The sequence below is a fragment of the Antedon bifida genome, chromosome 4, assembly GCF_963402885.1.
Source record: "Antedon bifida chromosome 4, ecAntBifi1.1, whole genome shotgun sequence".
NCBI classification, from domain to species: Eukaryota; Metazoa; Echinodermata; class Crinoidea; order Comatulida; family Antedonidae; genus Antedon; species Antedon bifida.
Genome location: NC_136229.1, coordinates 31,164,498 through 31,179,079, shown reverse-complemented (window position 1 = coordinate 31,179,079; position 14,582 = coordinate 31,164,498). Strand labels below are relative to the sequence as shown.

Genomic DNA, 14,582 nt, shown 5'->3' with positions numbered 1-14,582 from the left:
TACTTTCATTGGTCTGATTGGCACATATGGTACCTTTGACATACAATTAACTTTAAATAATTTAAAGATGTGATGGTTAATATTAATAAAGGGTATCATAATTTAATTATTAATCATAGAATATAAACAACTAGTCTATGATTCTTTGATTAAATCAAATATGGATACATATAGGGTCATCGTTAATCTACATTGTATTTTACTTTTTTCCAGATCCTTCATATTAAATTGTTATTTTATAGTTTTATAATATAAGACAATACAATAAAATAATTTGAATTGAATACAGTGCTGTAAGCTTTAATTAAATAGTTTTTATTATAATTATTGTATTCTAAAATTCTCACTAATTGTAGATAAAAGGGAAAAGTTAAATTACTAAATTATACAGTATTTTATCTTTCAATACACAAATTCTAACTGTAGAGTCGGTATCTTCTGTTGCGTCCTTCAAGCTTGAGCGCACACACAATTCACACTTCAAGACAATGTGCAACAGAGCATAGATTGTATTTACCGAAAGGTGCCACGTGAAGCAGTTCCTTACAGTGGATGACCGACAAATCAACATATTCAATTGATAAGATATAGCTGTCCGACGACATGTGATAATTCAATAATGCAATCATATATTGATATTGTTTATGTTGAATTCATTGATGCATGACCAAAGTAAGAACGTGATCCCTCTGTCACTATGAAATTTATTCATTTTAAATTGATGACAGAAAAATAATCATCCAACAAATTTGATTGTATTGTATTATGATATAAAAAGTATGCAAAAGTTTACTTCATTGTCAGTAAATTATTATAAGATTTCTATAAATAGTATTATTTGGTCGCCAATGACAAATAGTGAGAATAGGTGAAAGCAAGATTCTTCCCTCACTCCATCTGAAATACGCATGTCCATAATAATTTTGAACATTAGCATCAAAATTTAGAATTGCAAATTCTTCAGTAAAATGTTTAAATAAATGGCCGCAAAACCTAAAAAATACTAAAGATTGTACTTTTTATTGAATTCTTCTACTGGCAAACAGCAGTTAAATATTTGAAAATTGAAAATGTTAATTACAGGTTCTATACAAACGTTTATGTACACGGTTACTGATTCTCAAAATGTCCTTTACATATTCATAATTGTGAGAATGCTGCGGTTATTAAAACACTACACACATTAATACACTCAACATAAAAATTAATTTAAATAAACATTGAATAATTCATAAAAGTATGATTTATAACAATCGCTTTAATAAATTAGGATTCAAAGTATATCATCATTAAAAATACTCTAGAAACCAACTGAGTGATAATTGACAAATGGACAAGACAAGATGTTGTAGTCGGAATTCATTAAAAGATGAACTTTAAAGTACTAAAGCACACACACACAAATCCTTACTGAGAAATGTTGTTTGACTATAAATAAACAGCATGCATAATGTTTACTATTAAAATCAACCAGCTATTTACAAATTGCAAATTTAATTAGTTTACAAAATAAACTCATCGTGGGATCATTCATTGTAACAGTGAATATGTAAAGAACAGTGAGTGTGTAAATATATTTTTGAGAAATTTTCAACAGTATGAAAGTACAGTATAAACAGATATAGGATTGACATAGGAAACACTTTATTACATTTATCTAAATTGCTAATAAGTTAATTTGTAGAAAGTAAGAGTTTACATTATTGTGGCAAGTGTCTGTAAGATTCTGACATGATGTGTCATAACATGAGATTACATAATGTACTTGAGAATATAAATGCCAAAGAGACATATCAAATGATTTTATTATACAGAAAGATAACAGAGGTTGGAGAATTGCTTTCTGAGAAATTGTTATTAACAGTGTTTGTTTAGTATAGTAGCAAGTTATAGGCTCTAGGCATGGTAAACTTCTCGTAAACTTTAATGATTAAAAACACAGGAAATGATCTTTATTTTAGAACTGAAAATAGCAGGTAGATAGAATTGATGTCTTTAAGCCTAATGATGATTTCAGTTATTGGAGGTCACAGTGTGTTTGTTTGCTACTGTAGTTATAAAAAGTACCAGACTATTACTTCACAGTAGTTTAGAGTGATGTAAACTATTGGATTCTAGTTTCAGTGGACAAGGCATAGTGTACATTTGTGTACAAAAAGTTGTATCCCATTTAGACTAGAGACAACATACAGTGAATGTAACAAATTTGTACATAGATATTTTCTGAGATAATCTTACAGAGTTATGATTAACACACAAGATGGTCATACTGTAGATATTAAAGATGATGTTGAAGACAGTGTTGATGATGTTGAGAACAGTGTTGATGATGAGGACAGTGTTGATGATGTTGAAGACAGTGTTGATGATGTTGAGGACAGTGTTGATGATGTTGAGAACAGTGTTGATGATGTTGAGGACAGTGTTGATGATGTTGAGGACAGTGTTGATGTTGAGGACAGTGTTGATGATGTTGAGGACAGTGTTGATGATGTTGAGGACAGTGTTGATGATGTTGAAGACAGTGTTGATGATGTTGAGAACAGTGTTGATGATGAGGACAGTGTTGATGATGTTGAAGACAGTGTTGATGATGTTGAGGACAGTGTTGATGATGTTAAGAACAGTGTTGATGATGTTGAGGACAGTGTTGATGATGTTGAGGACAGTGTTGATGATGTTGAGGACAGTGTTGATGATGTTGAGGACAGTGTTGATGATGTTGAGGACAGTGTTGATGATGTTGAGGACAGTGTTGATGATGTTGAGGACAGTGTTAATTATGAAAGTGCCCATTGATGAGTTGATTTTAATGAAAGAAAGTGTACACTGATCAACGTTTCCTTAAGTTATGTTGATGATTAAAGGAATAGAAGACGTCATCCACGACCATCACCATTTTTATAGATAACAACAATCAATTCACAGAAAATGTAACAAGTCTATTTCTGCTTAATCAAATGCATCAAATCTTTTCGTCTAAAATGCATTTCAAAATATTTCTAAGAAATATGATTGGCTTAACAGATAAAAACTATCTACACAGCCCATGTACAACTAATTACTGGTAAGTAGACCACATTGGTAATGATAAAATGTTTGAGTGCACTGTCTGGTAGAAGAGCGCTCTCATGCGAGTAATTTCTAACAGCAGACTGCACAGTTCATTCTTGCGTCAAATAAGTCAGCTGACATGTGATTTTTGTCTACCTATTTTTTAGCATTGATATTTGTTTTATTTTATTGAATATGTTTGTATTTTGTTTAAAAATTCATTTTAAAGTTTTTATCTTGATTATAATTTACATGCAATTTGACCATCTGGTGGGCCACGAGTTGTACAATTGTTCTGTGTTGTATGTATCCTAAAGAAGGATGTATCATTTTGTGGACCCCTTTGGAAACAAGCCTTTGGGCTTAAAGTGTTATCCCTGCTTTCCATGTTTAATTTCTCAAGTTTAATGTTTGTATTATTTTATGTATTTATTCTCATTCATATTTTATGCTGTTTTACAAATTGTACTGTTCTTGAAAAGCAATAAATATTACTTACTAAATTAAAAGTAACTACAGTATAGATGCTCATTCATATATACTCATCATACATTCGATTATCCACAAAAAAAAAAATAAAAAAATTGTGAAATTACCATTTCTCTTCTTAACTGGATGAAAAATTGCTTTCTCTTGAAAGATATCTTGACAATCTTTGCCCAGGAAAATGTGTTAATCTTCGAACTGTTTTGAAACACGATAATTCCCGATGATGTAATTCCCAGTTGGATTTCAATACCAGAATGGTCCTGCAACAATTGAGATAGTTATATCAACATTATTTAATATACTATTATATATATAATACATTATAAAATATTCATATTAAATTTCTATTGAGGCAGTTTTAACCTATTTTTTGTTTAGTCTAGTTAGAATCTCTTTTCTATAATATATTGTAGATATTTTTTAAAAAAAGATCTACAATTTTCCCAAACATCAGTTGGAAAAATATAGAGGGCGCTACATCAGATCTATTCTTTGTCTGGCTGTATTATGTAAAGAAGCAAATAATATCAGAAAAGAAGAACTTGCACCGCCAGGGTTTTTGTTTTAAGGCTTTCTCTTTATAAAGAGATACATGACTTTTATGTGCAGTTTGCTGTATCTAGGCCTAAGTTAGAGCCTTCCTTAAATCAAGATGTTCTTGACTATTATTCTTTAGGTCTCTTTAGGACCCCAACGGAAATAAACCGTAAGGTTTTATTGGGTCATCCTGAGCTTTGTTTTTTACTTTTAAGTTTATATTACAACCGTCCATTATTGTATTAATTATGTGCTCGAATATAATTGAATTGAATTGAACTCCTTTACAACCATCTCCAAGGTAAAGATAAATATGCAGGAGAGATAGTGTTCAGAAACGTTGACAGGCAACCAGAACAAAACCTGCAAAACTGTTAGTCGATCATTTAAATTCTGAGTTGCCATATTTTGCAAGCACTGTGTAGAAGTTGTATTCGAGAAAAAATCATGATACTCTTTCCACCACAAGAGAGAATAGCTGTGATGTTCATTTCCAATGCTTTTCGATTTGCATGATCGATCATTTTTTCAGCTTTGCTACTATTAATTTCGCTGAAGCGAGAAACTCAAGGAACTAGATTTCATCACATAAAGCGATTTGGAAAATGAAATATGACACTTTTGATTCATGCGAACAGATTTGCCAAGTGGAAAACAGGCTTCAACGTATTTAGTTGACCATCATAATGTGTCAAAGTTCATGCACAGTCAGTTGAAAGAAAAATCCTTTTTCCAATCAAACCTCTGCGTCTAGTGGGAAGCAGGTTTTGGACTCTATGGCAACATGCATATAAGCTAAATGTGAGTCTTACCATTACCTTGGCATAGTGCAAGTCTACACCATATAGTTCCAGATTCTTCACTTTGTTCAAAAAGTTGTACTCGGAGTCAGCTGGTGATTGTCCACTACAGAATAAAAAGTTATTGAAAAATCATAAATTCCGTATTTGCGCAACTTTTCTTATAAAAAATGAATTTTTGTAAATGCACACAAAACAGCATTAATATTAACTACATGTTCTCTCTAGGTAAGCTTAAATAAAATAAGAGAAAATCTGTCAATTAGAAAAGTGTGAAAGGGTTCCTCAAAAAACCTACTAATGTGTTTTGTGTAATCGTTCCACTTCTTTATTAAATGTTTCCGTTTGTCCTTGTCCGGGAATGAATCTAAATGCCGACACATATCCAGCAGGATGCTCTAATGGATCGTAATCTCCTAATTCAGCTGGAAAATACAAATTTAATCACAATTTAGTCAAAATATTATTCTTCATCGATTACATGAGTTCTCACAACTAGTTGTGTGGTGGCAGTATTCACAGCTGATTTTGGTTTTGATTGTTTTTGTTATATTATTTTATTTATCTATTTTTTTTTATTATTATTTTTCTTTTATGCTTTTTAATTTATATGCATTATAATATATATTATATATTCTTCTTCCAATCAATGTCCACCTTAATTGTTAAGTATTTAAGCATATAGTGCAGAGAACAGTGCTTTAATGTATGATATACGTACTGTATTATGTTATGTATTTATTTTGTGAGTGTTAACTGTTATAATATTTAAGATTCGCTTTGAAATATTTAATTTTTATTATAGGCCTATGTTCTTTATATGGTATCTGTTACTATATTTGTATGTTATTTTCCCTGTTATTGTTAAGTGGCATAAAGTGCAGAGAACAGTGCTTTAATGTATGATATAGATACTGTATTATGTTATGTATTTATTTTGTTTAATGTTGATTTAGACTGTATATGTATGTTAATCCCTTTGTTAGCGAATTCATTTTTCTGTTGGTTTAAGTTTTGAAATAAATAAATAAGAAGCACACAGACATCATTAATACATCAACATGCACATTACTCAATGTATAGTTGTGTCAGGAATAGCCGGTGTTAAATCAATCAACTCTTAAAATAAAGTACACGCAACCCAGATATTGCTAGGATTCACATCAATATGCAAACTAACTGTCTAATAGAATGCACTCCTAAATTGGTAACCCACGATGCTAATAAGGAATGCGTCTCAGAAACATTTTCGGTATAATATTACAAGATTCTTTAACACATCTTAAACATTTGTACAATTCATAATGATCTCTCTAAATTCATAGTTAATGTAGGTTGCATATAATTGTATGAGTAATATTGAGGCATAGGATCTACATATTCTAGAGAGCTATAAAATGTTACTGTTGATATAGTAACATTTTATAGGTCTGTAGATTCAATATTTCATTTCCATTTGAACATAAATTAAAATAGAAATTATCTTCTTATATAATCCAAGTATTACAAGTGATACTTTAAATATTTTTTTTTAAAGATCTCCTTCAATCACAACAGATGATTTGCTAGATTGTGGATCACCTAAAAATTATAAATACTATTATTACTATTATTTTTAAATGAAGTTATTAAATCTGGACTGGAATGATATCTATTTTAAAACCTGTATTGGTACCCCTTTGAAGCTAGTTACTTTTTGCATTATGCCAAGAATCTCAATAGAAGCCAAGTAGACTGATTTCTATGAATACAACAATAACAGTGATCTCACCATAAACAGTGAAATGCTTGAGTTCTTTTCATAATAGAATTGTGGTGTTTACCCACACCTCCCAGTAATTGTGATATACTGTAATACAACAATTGATGGTTTTGCTAGGCATCAGTTACCTCACTGTCTGCTGCTCCACAGGATGTTTTCATTCAATGCTCAAAACATTTGTGAATCACCCACTATGGGATATTAATGGTGAAATTGTTCATACACAACAAATAGCTAAGCTATTTAACTTTTTTAATATTGTTGCATAATTTTAAAAATTCCTTTGGTTCCTGTGTAGTCGAAATAAAGTAAACCATTTGGTAACTTTAGTTTTAGTCTGTTTCTGGTGCGTGAAAGTATAAACTATATTACACAATAGTACATCTAAAATGTTTATATCCAATTGTTTTCCTAGTTTCATAAATGTATCTCTCTAATTGACTTTTGTGAGCGATGATGGAATAAAATAAATAAATAATTTATAATGTTCTATTGATTAGATTAAATAATTTTAGGTAATAACTTAATTGTAGTTGTACATGTGGAATACAGTTAATATAAATAGCATTATTAATAATACATCATTCACCGATATTTTATGCTTTCAGGTGGAAATGGGAGAAGCTTTTTTGGAGAATGGTTAAAATGTTTGTTTTTCTATAGCTGAAATTTTGCAGCTAAAACTTTATTGATAGATGCATTACATCTTATGTAATGATATTCAATACCTGAAGCAACTATTACTGATGCACATAATTTATGCAAATTGGTAGTTAAACACCTGGACGATAATGACATGCACAGGTGGTAATTTAAAAAATAGCTATTCATTGATGTTCCCTTAGAGCTATTTGTAAAAGCTACTAAAGATTTAAAGAGTGGACAATTATAATATACAGTACCTCCAAAGGTCAAAAGGTTGTGATCTGTAAGCCAGGATATATCAATACTACTGAAAACAATCTTAAAAGTCATTTCATGGGGTCAAAGGTAAATCTTTCTTGGTTAAATTATGCAAGGTATTATAGACTTATACAAAGCTTTAAAAGCTATTACTAGGAAAACGATGAATATATACTCTTATGTTATGTTGACTAATGTGAAATGCTGTTTTTAAATACTACGTCAGTTTCTTAAAAAGCTTTTCTACAATTGAAGAATATATTGGGCTTTTATGATTTTCTACATTGGAAAACAGTTTTGGAAAAAATAAAACCTCCTTTAAAACCTAACATTCCTTTTTAATCACATACATTGAGTGATACAGAGAATGTGGTAATAAGCAAGTTTTTCAAAATGTTTGGGCTAAGGCAATTATAAGATTGTAGAACTTTGTATTGTATTGGTCTTAAGATATATAAATCCAAAGGCAAATAACTGAAAAAATGACAATGCTGTGGGTAACAGTGGCTGGATCTCAATGGAGCTATACAAAAAAAAAGCGAAAAGCAAGCAGAGCTTTCGGGCAATATATATATATTTTATTCCATTCTGTAAGGGGCGAGTTTCCCGCTGTTGAATGAGATTGTAAATAAATAAATAAATAAAGATCTCTACAGAATATGTAGTGTACTAATTTCCCTAAATTATTTAAAACTATAGGAACGTCTTGAACTTTTTCTGACTTCCATAAAGGATCTGAAGGAAAAGGAAATGTATTCTGCTAACAAAATGTGTGAATATCATCAACCTTTCCATAATTTTTCACTGTGACTTTAGTATTGGAGTATTGTGATCAATACTTGTAAAATAGTTGTTCAATTTAGAACAAGTTAGAAAACACATGTTTTAGTGATCAGCTGCTAATGTTGACCTTGAGCATTGACTGAAGGCATTCAATGTCAATGTTGCATCCCAGAGGAAATTACAGACCAGAGTGAGTATTATTCAACAGTTGTTGGGTTACTCAAGGGTAAGAAAGATGCTTGCTTGACAGTAATAAGGGACCATCTCAACCAAATTACTGCAGTATTTATATTTTGTTGTGGAATGAAAAGCACTAAAACTAATGAATGGATCACCTCAACATTTATACTGTACTGCAGTAATTATTATCAAGACTCTGACAGTTTTATAAGGGATCATCTTGACTAAATTATTGCAGTATTATTTTATAGGGAGGTTGTGGAATGAAAAATACTAATGAATGGAGCATCTCAACATTTATACTGCAGTAATAATTATCAAGACAGTTTTATAAGGGACCATCTCGACTACAGTAAAATAACTGCAGTTTTATTTTAACGGGAGGTTATGGAATGAAAAGCTCTCACGAATGGACCATCCCAACATTTATACTGCAGTAATTATAAGGGACCATCTCAACAACTAAATTTCGTTTGGTCTCTTTCTAGTGAAGTAACTATACACCATGTAAACATAGTCATGTTGTAAAGCATAACCTTTACCACTTGAAAGGTACATGGTGTTAAGCCCTTTGGTTGGTTCCAGCTCAGAACAAAGCTATACTGGGATTGGGTGCACTGCCCAGTATAGTACACAGTATAGGAATTCTTTGTTATACATATCCAGCTTTACCTACCTTGTACTATGAAAGATGCTAACAGCGTTCCAATATTAAATGAACAAATCAACCTGAAGGAACAAACAATTGATAAATTTGGTTAAAATGAAATAAAAGGTTTTTGTGGTCATTGTTGTTATTTATGTGTGTAGACATTTTTGGTAGATAAATTATATGCGACAAATGAATATTGTTGAAAATAGAACAAAATAGATACCACATGTTTTGTGGTTTACTTTTCAGCTACATACAACATATTAAGCAAACATTATTGACATTCTGGTGGCAGAAGTCTGTTAGGACTCTTATTGTAGGTTTACACTAGTGCGTAGGTTTACCCTGGTGTACTATTCCAAACAGCCCTCATTGTGGGTTGATAGAGTACTGCATTGACATCCCAGGTTTTGCTGTGTAGTATGTAAACCTACTGTACCTAGCCCACCTTGTGGTGACCATGAATATTACAAATGAAATAATATCATTTACCCGCCATTATTAAATACAGTTTTTTGGACGAGTGGGAGGATAGTATTACGCAGTGGATAGATTAACTACTTTAAAGGATTTGTTTTCTCAACATTAAACAGGAAATATATTATTTATCCTTAAGAGGAAGAAAAACACAATATATTTATTTTGAACAATAATTATGTAATCTTTCCTTTTAGAATCAATTGTATACTTGGTCACCACAGACCACAAAGGACAATTAACAATGGAAGAAAAGGGCTAAGTTTGTGATTAGTAGATACTAATACCACCTACTTATGGATACCAAGTACTTTGTATGTTTAATTTTACAGAAAATGGCTAGTATTACATCATGGGAAAACAGAGACGGAACTAGAAGTATTGTAAAGGAAAATGCCTTTAGGTATAGTAACATTATGAGAAGATAAAGGCAAACCTTAAACTGGTTGCCAGAATATGACATGAACAAGCCAGGCCCATTGAATGGAAAAGAGAGAGTTAGGCCAAATTTTAAAAGAGAAGTTACTTTCACGCCCCTTCCTTTAATTTTAGCGTCATTGTTATTTTTTTAATTTATTTTTTTTATAATTGTTGTATTCTGTAAAAACAATCCATAAAAAGTGCATGACTGTGTCAAGCATTCTGGTGCGTAACGGTGACAGGACTTCTGAAATATCATTCTCAATCTGATACACCACCAAACACTAACCCTCATGAAACTAAAAATGTGAATTTGTGGAGGTGAATGGAATTAATTTTCCCACCTCTTCTGAATGAACTGATAATGATAATAGAACAGTGCTGTTTCTTCAAATAAAAAAAAATCTTTTAAAGTGGGCGTTAAAAGCATCAATGCGGTTTGTCAATTATCGTTCTTAGAATTCATTCCAAACAATGGTCTGTATGTGAAATCAGAGAAAAAAAATTATTGCAAATGGGACTACTGTAGTTATTTACAGTTTATGATAAATATTGGTGGATTTTAGTAATATAATGTACAGTACTAAAAAGTTCCGGTTGTTGTTTTGTTGTTAAATATTACTTTGTCAATTACCATTCTTGGAAGTCATTCTGAACAATGGTCTGTTTGGGAAATCAGAGAATAAAGTTTAAAGATTATTAAAAATTATTTCAAAAGTGGGGACTAATTACAGTTTATGATACATATTGGAGGATTTTGGTAATAAAATAATGTACAAAAAAGTTCTGGTTGTTGTTTTGTTGTTTTTTTAATTACTGGTAGAAGACACTAAACATACAGTACATGTATGTAATGAATGTACTGTATGTTGTTTCAAACCAGTATTTAACAGTGGTACATTATAACTGTGAAATTAGAGATCATAATAAGATGTAGTATCAAAGAATTCTGGAATTTATGTCGTGGGTTGTGTTAGAATAATTTAAAAAGTGGGAACACATTGAACCTAAAAGCAACGAGTAAACCATCAGTTTTGATATTAACGGCGCCTTTAAATAAAGAGGTTTGCATTTGAATGAATAGTTTAAACAAAAACATTTAGGAATTTATATTGCATGAAATGTGAATGAGAACCTTGGATTTAAAAATGAGTGGTGGTTCAGTTGTTTTCAGTTCTTTTAGTTTAGTAATTGTACATTTATTCAGGGATAGACAACTTACAAAAAGATGACAATTCATTTTAACATTCTAAAATTAGTATGTGTTAGTGATGCCAATTGCTCCATCCAGAAAAATTAATGAAATGTTATGTCGTGTGGCAATTTAGCAAAAATATCCTAAGTTTTATATACCTTTAATAATCCAACACTGACGCCCACTAAGTAAGAACCCAACGCAAAAACGTAAGAGAGATTACCACTAACAACAAGCAATAGTTTTGTCATCGCTTGTAATTGATCAAATTACTTGTGTTGCCTTACGCCCCTACATTGCGTCCTAGTGGGAACCAAGCTTTGAGGAAACCATCTTGCGACATATTGTACGAATTAATTTAATTCAGAACTTTTCTATTACTCCAAATGTGTTCATTATTGCAAAACTTTTACAAAACTAATATATTATCTTGTAATAATTTGTGGAAAACACACTCATTTTGTTTACTACTACTACTAGCCCCTTTAACCTCAAAGAAAGGTTGGTCTAACCCTGATAGTGCTTATCTGACTAGTACTAAATCTAGCCCTGTAAAGGCAAACATGGTGTCACTCAACTAACCTTCCCTCCAGTAAGTCTTTGCGGAGCTGTAGAACAAACTGGTATCGTGTATACTCCTCCTGTAGTTTACTTGGATCAGATACAAAAAATTTAACACGAAAATAAAAGTACATTGGCCCTGTAAGAGAAGCATATCAATATTATATGTCATATTCATTTATGCATATCTCCACATGTGTTCAATACCATCCCACAGATAGCTATTAAAGACATAGGTTATCATCCTACAGATAAATGTTTGGCCTATTAAATCGTTTTTCGGAAGGGATACAAGTTGTTTGTATAAAATGGTGACGCCAAATGTTTTTAAGTGGAGACATGTTGATGTGCTTCTCTGTTTCAATGAGTTTATTCTTGATAGAAAACTTTGTTCCTGGTGAAACAAACAGTAGATCTTAAGTGTCATTATGATCAAGTGGATCCTTGGATAGGCATTGAGTATTGTTAAATAGTATTGATTGTTATGTCAGGATTCTTATACTTTATCACCAAATTCTTTGGCTAAAATTCCATTAAACAATTGTAAATGAGAGGTTAAAATGTAGAAGAAAAATAATTGTATCCTAATAAAAATAAAACTTTGAATTTCCAGGTATAGAAACATTTTTAATAAAATTCCTAAATTTTCCATTATTTTAATGATCAGTAAAACATATGTATTGTTAATATTGGATAAATGGTTAAACTTTATCAAGCTTTATAATTGAACCACACTTTTCATGACATTGCTTCTAGCCCTTGTCACACTTTATTTCTGAACATGTGTGATAGGTATGAATGGCAAGTTAAGTAAGAAATGTAATTTCCTATTTGAGTAAAAACCAAACACACAGTAAATAATAATTTGAATTAATACATTGTGTTTACTGTAGTTCATTCATTGCATTTATAGAAGAATTTAGGGCACAAACTTGTTTAGGAGCATGCATTATAGTATGTATGACTCACCTTTAACTTGTTTCCTAACTGATTTGGTTGGGTCTAGCCATCTTTTATTATCTAATGTATTATCACTGTCTATAAATTTTAAACCAAAATAATCGCACTCGATCAAGTCCAAGTATCGAAACACTTCTTCCAGGAGACATTGTCCTTTTGCTCGCCTCTGAGGAGGAGAAAACATTTATGATATTAATAAGCATTACAATATTATAGTAACACTTACAAAAAACAAACCCAAACTTGTAAATCAATGTACAAATTGTATTTGTCAGGAAACTACACTCAAACCAACAAATGACCTACAATGATATACAGTACAATGACATCATTGAGATAACATCATCATCATCAAATTAATTATCTTGGAAATGTTATGTTTGTTATAGTTCGAAACGATGACATACAGTAACTGGGTTAAATGTATTGTTTGAAGGTTTTATTATCAATGAAGAATACCCACAAATAGTGGTTTTTGGTAGTTTATGAGTGCCACTTAAATCCATGATAAACCGACAATTTAACTTTATTCACCCCAACATTTAATATTAACTCAAAAAAATTATTTAAAAGGTGATTTCACAACTTGTTGATTTTGTACCATGCGCCAGGGCTTATTTGATCTACTAATGTTAGTCTGTAGCTGTTTAAAATAGATGTATAAATATGTTTAAAAACATTTTTTTTTTAAATAAGAATATTCAAGAACAGTTGTTGTAAATCAAAAATACATTGATCGGTTGCCATGACAGCATCCAGTTGAGTGATCTTCACCTATCTACAGCTGGATGTCGACGACGACACAATAACAAATGAGCTCAATGAACGTGAGAGAATTTTTAAAAGCTTCTTTTAAGTACTGTAGTCAATCTATGCATTCTATTTAAGATGCTCTGTGCCTTTCACATACTGTAATCCTTGTACTGTAGGTACTTCCCAATTTTTTAAATGTCAGTTTGTATAATCTACATTCAGATGTTCCAAATATCCTCCTTATTCGTTAATGCTCTATTGTTTCAATCTTTGATACAGTGTACTGTAGTGCTTAACCATCTAGCCCTATTATCATCATTCCCAATTACAGTACAGTACAAACATCTCACTGGTTTGCAGTTGGCAACATACAGTAGCATACAGTGGCTAGCATGTGAGCCTAGCTAAAAAGTACCAACATATAACACATAACATAACATTTGCAATTAGATATACAAGAAACTAAACAATGGAACAACCATTTACTAACCTCAATTTCAAAGGTGTGTTCGGTATCATCCAGAAACGCAATGATACATCGCATCTTGCGCTCTTGTTGTTCACGAGCTATCTCATTGGCACGGACATTGTAAGATCCGCTGGATGTTCGGAAGCGTCTAGACATCGCGACCTACGAATATCCGACGACCACCCACTTCAATCCTCCTAGAAAGAAAATTAATAATATTTGAGCTAATCCTAGCAACAGAATGTACACTACAATGTATTGTAAAGTATATCTGACATGACAATAGAGACATGCAAAACTGTTCATTTTACTGAAAATAGAGAAATATTTTGACAACTTACACTGAAATAAATGTCTTATTTCTAGATAGTGCTCCAGTCTAGAACTTATCTAAGCAAACATATCATGTATCATGACAGTTAATTCTCTGAACTTAATTATACAAATCAGTATGGATAGCTTTTGATTAGTGTTTTAATGTCAAAAGTGATTTATCATCTGTCATCTGCTTTCGTGTCATAGGTCAAAGTTGAAATCCACTGCTAAAGTTAGACTACTGTACACAATTTGTAATCCTTATTTAAAAA

The 14,582-nt window shown here is 31.3% G+C and overlaps 1 protein-coding gene across 6 annotated transcripts in view; it reads right to left on the bottom strand.

The window, feature by feature from the left end:
• LOC144841544 (tyrosine-protein phosphatase non-receptor type 4-like) overlaps positions 1–14,582 on the bottom strand; it is a 64,412-nt gene that overhangs the window by 32,968 nt on the left and 16,862 nt on the right. For 4 of the 6 annotated variants that reach the window (XM_078697933.1, XM_078697936.1, XM_078697935.1 and 1 more), the window contains exons 3-9: positions 14,017–14,192; positions 12,783–12,939; positions 11,835–11,952; positions 9,185–9,237; positions 5,179–5,305; positions 4,893–4,986; positions 3,651–3,803 (exon numbers count right to left, since the gene is read on the bottom strand). In XM_078697933.1, coding sequence (XP_078554059.1) covers positions 3,651–3,803; positions 4,893–4,986; positions 5,179–5,305; positions 9,185–9,237; positions 11,835–11,952; positions 12,783–12,939; positions 14,017–14,151 — 837 coding nt within the window. In that variant the 5' untranslated portion in view covers positions 14,152–14,192. The remainder of the gene's footprint in view (positions 1–3,650; positions 3,804–4,892; positions 4,987–5,178; positions 5,306–9,184; positions 9,238–11,834; positions 11,953–12,782; positions 12,940–14,016; positions 14,193–14,582) is intronic. The other 2 variants (XM_078697937.1, XM_078697934.1) reach the window with 2 other exon arrangements.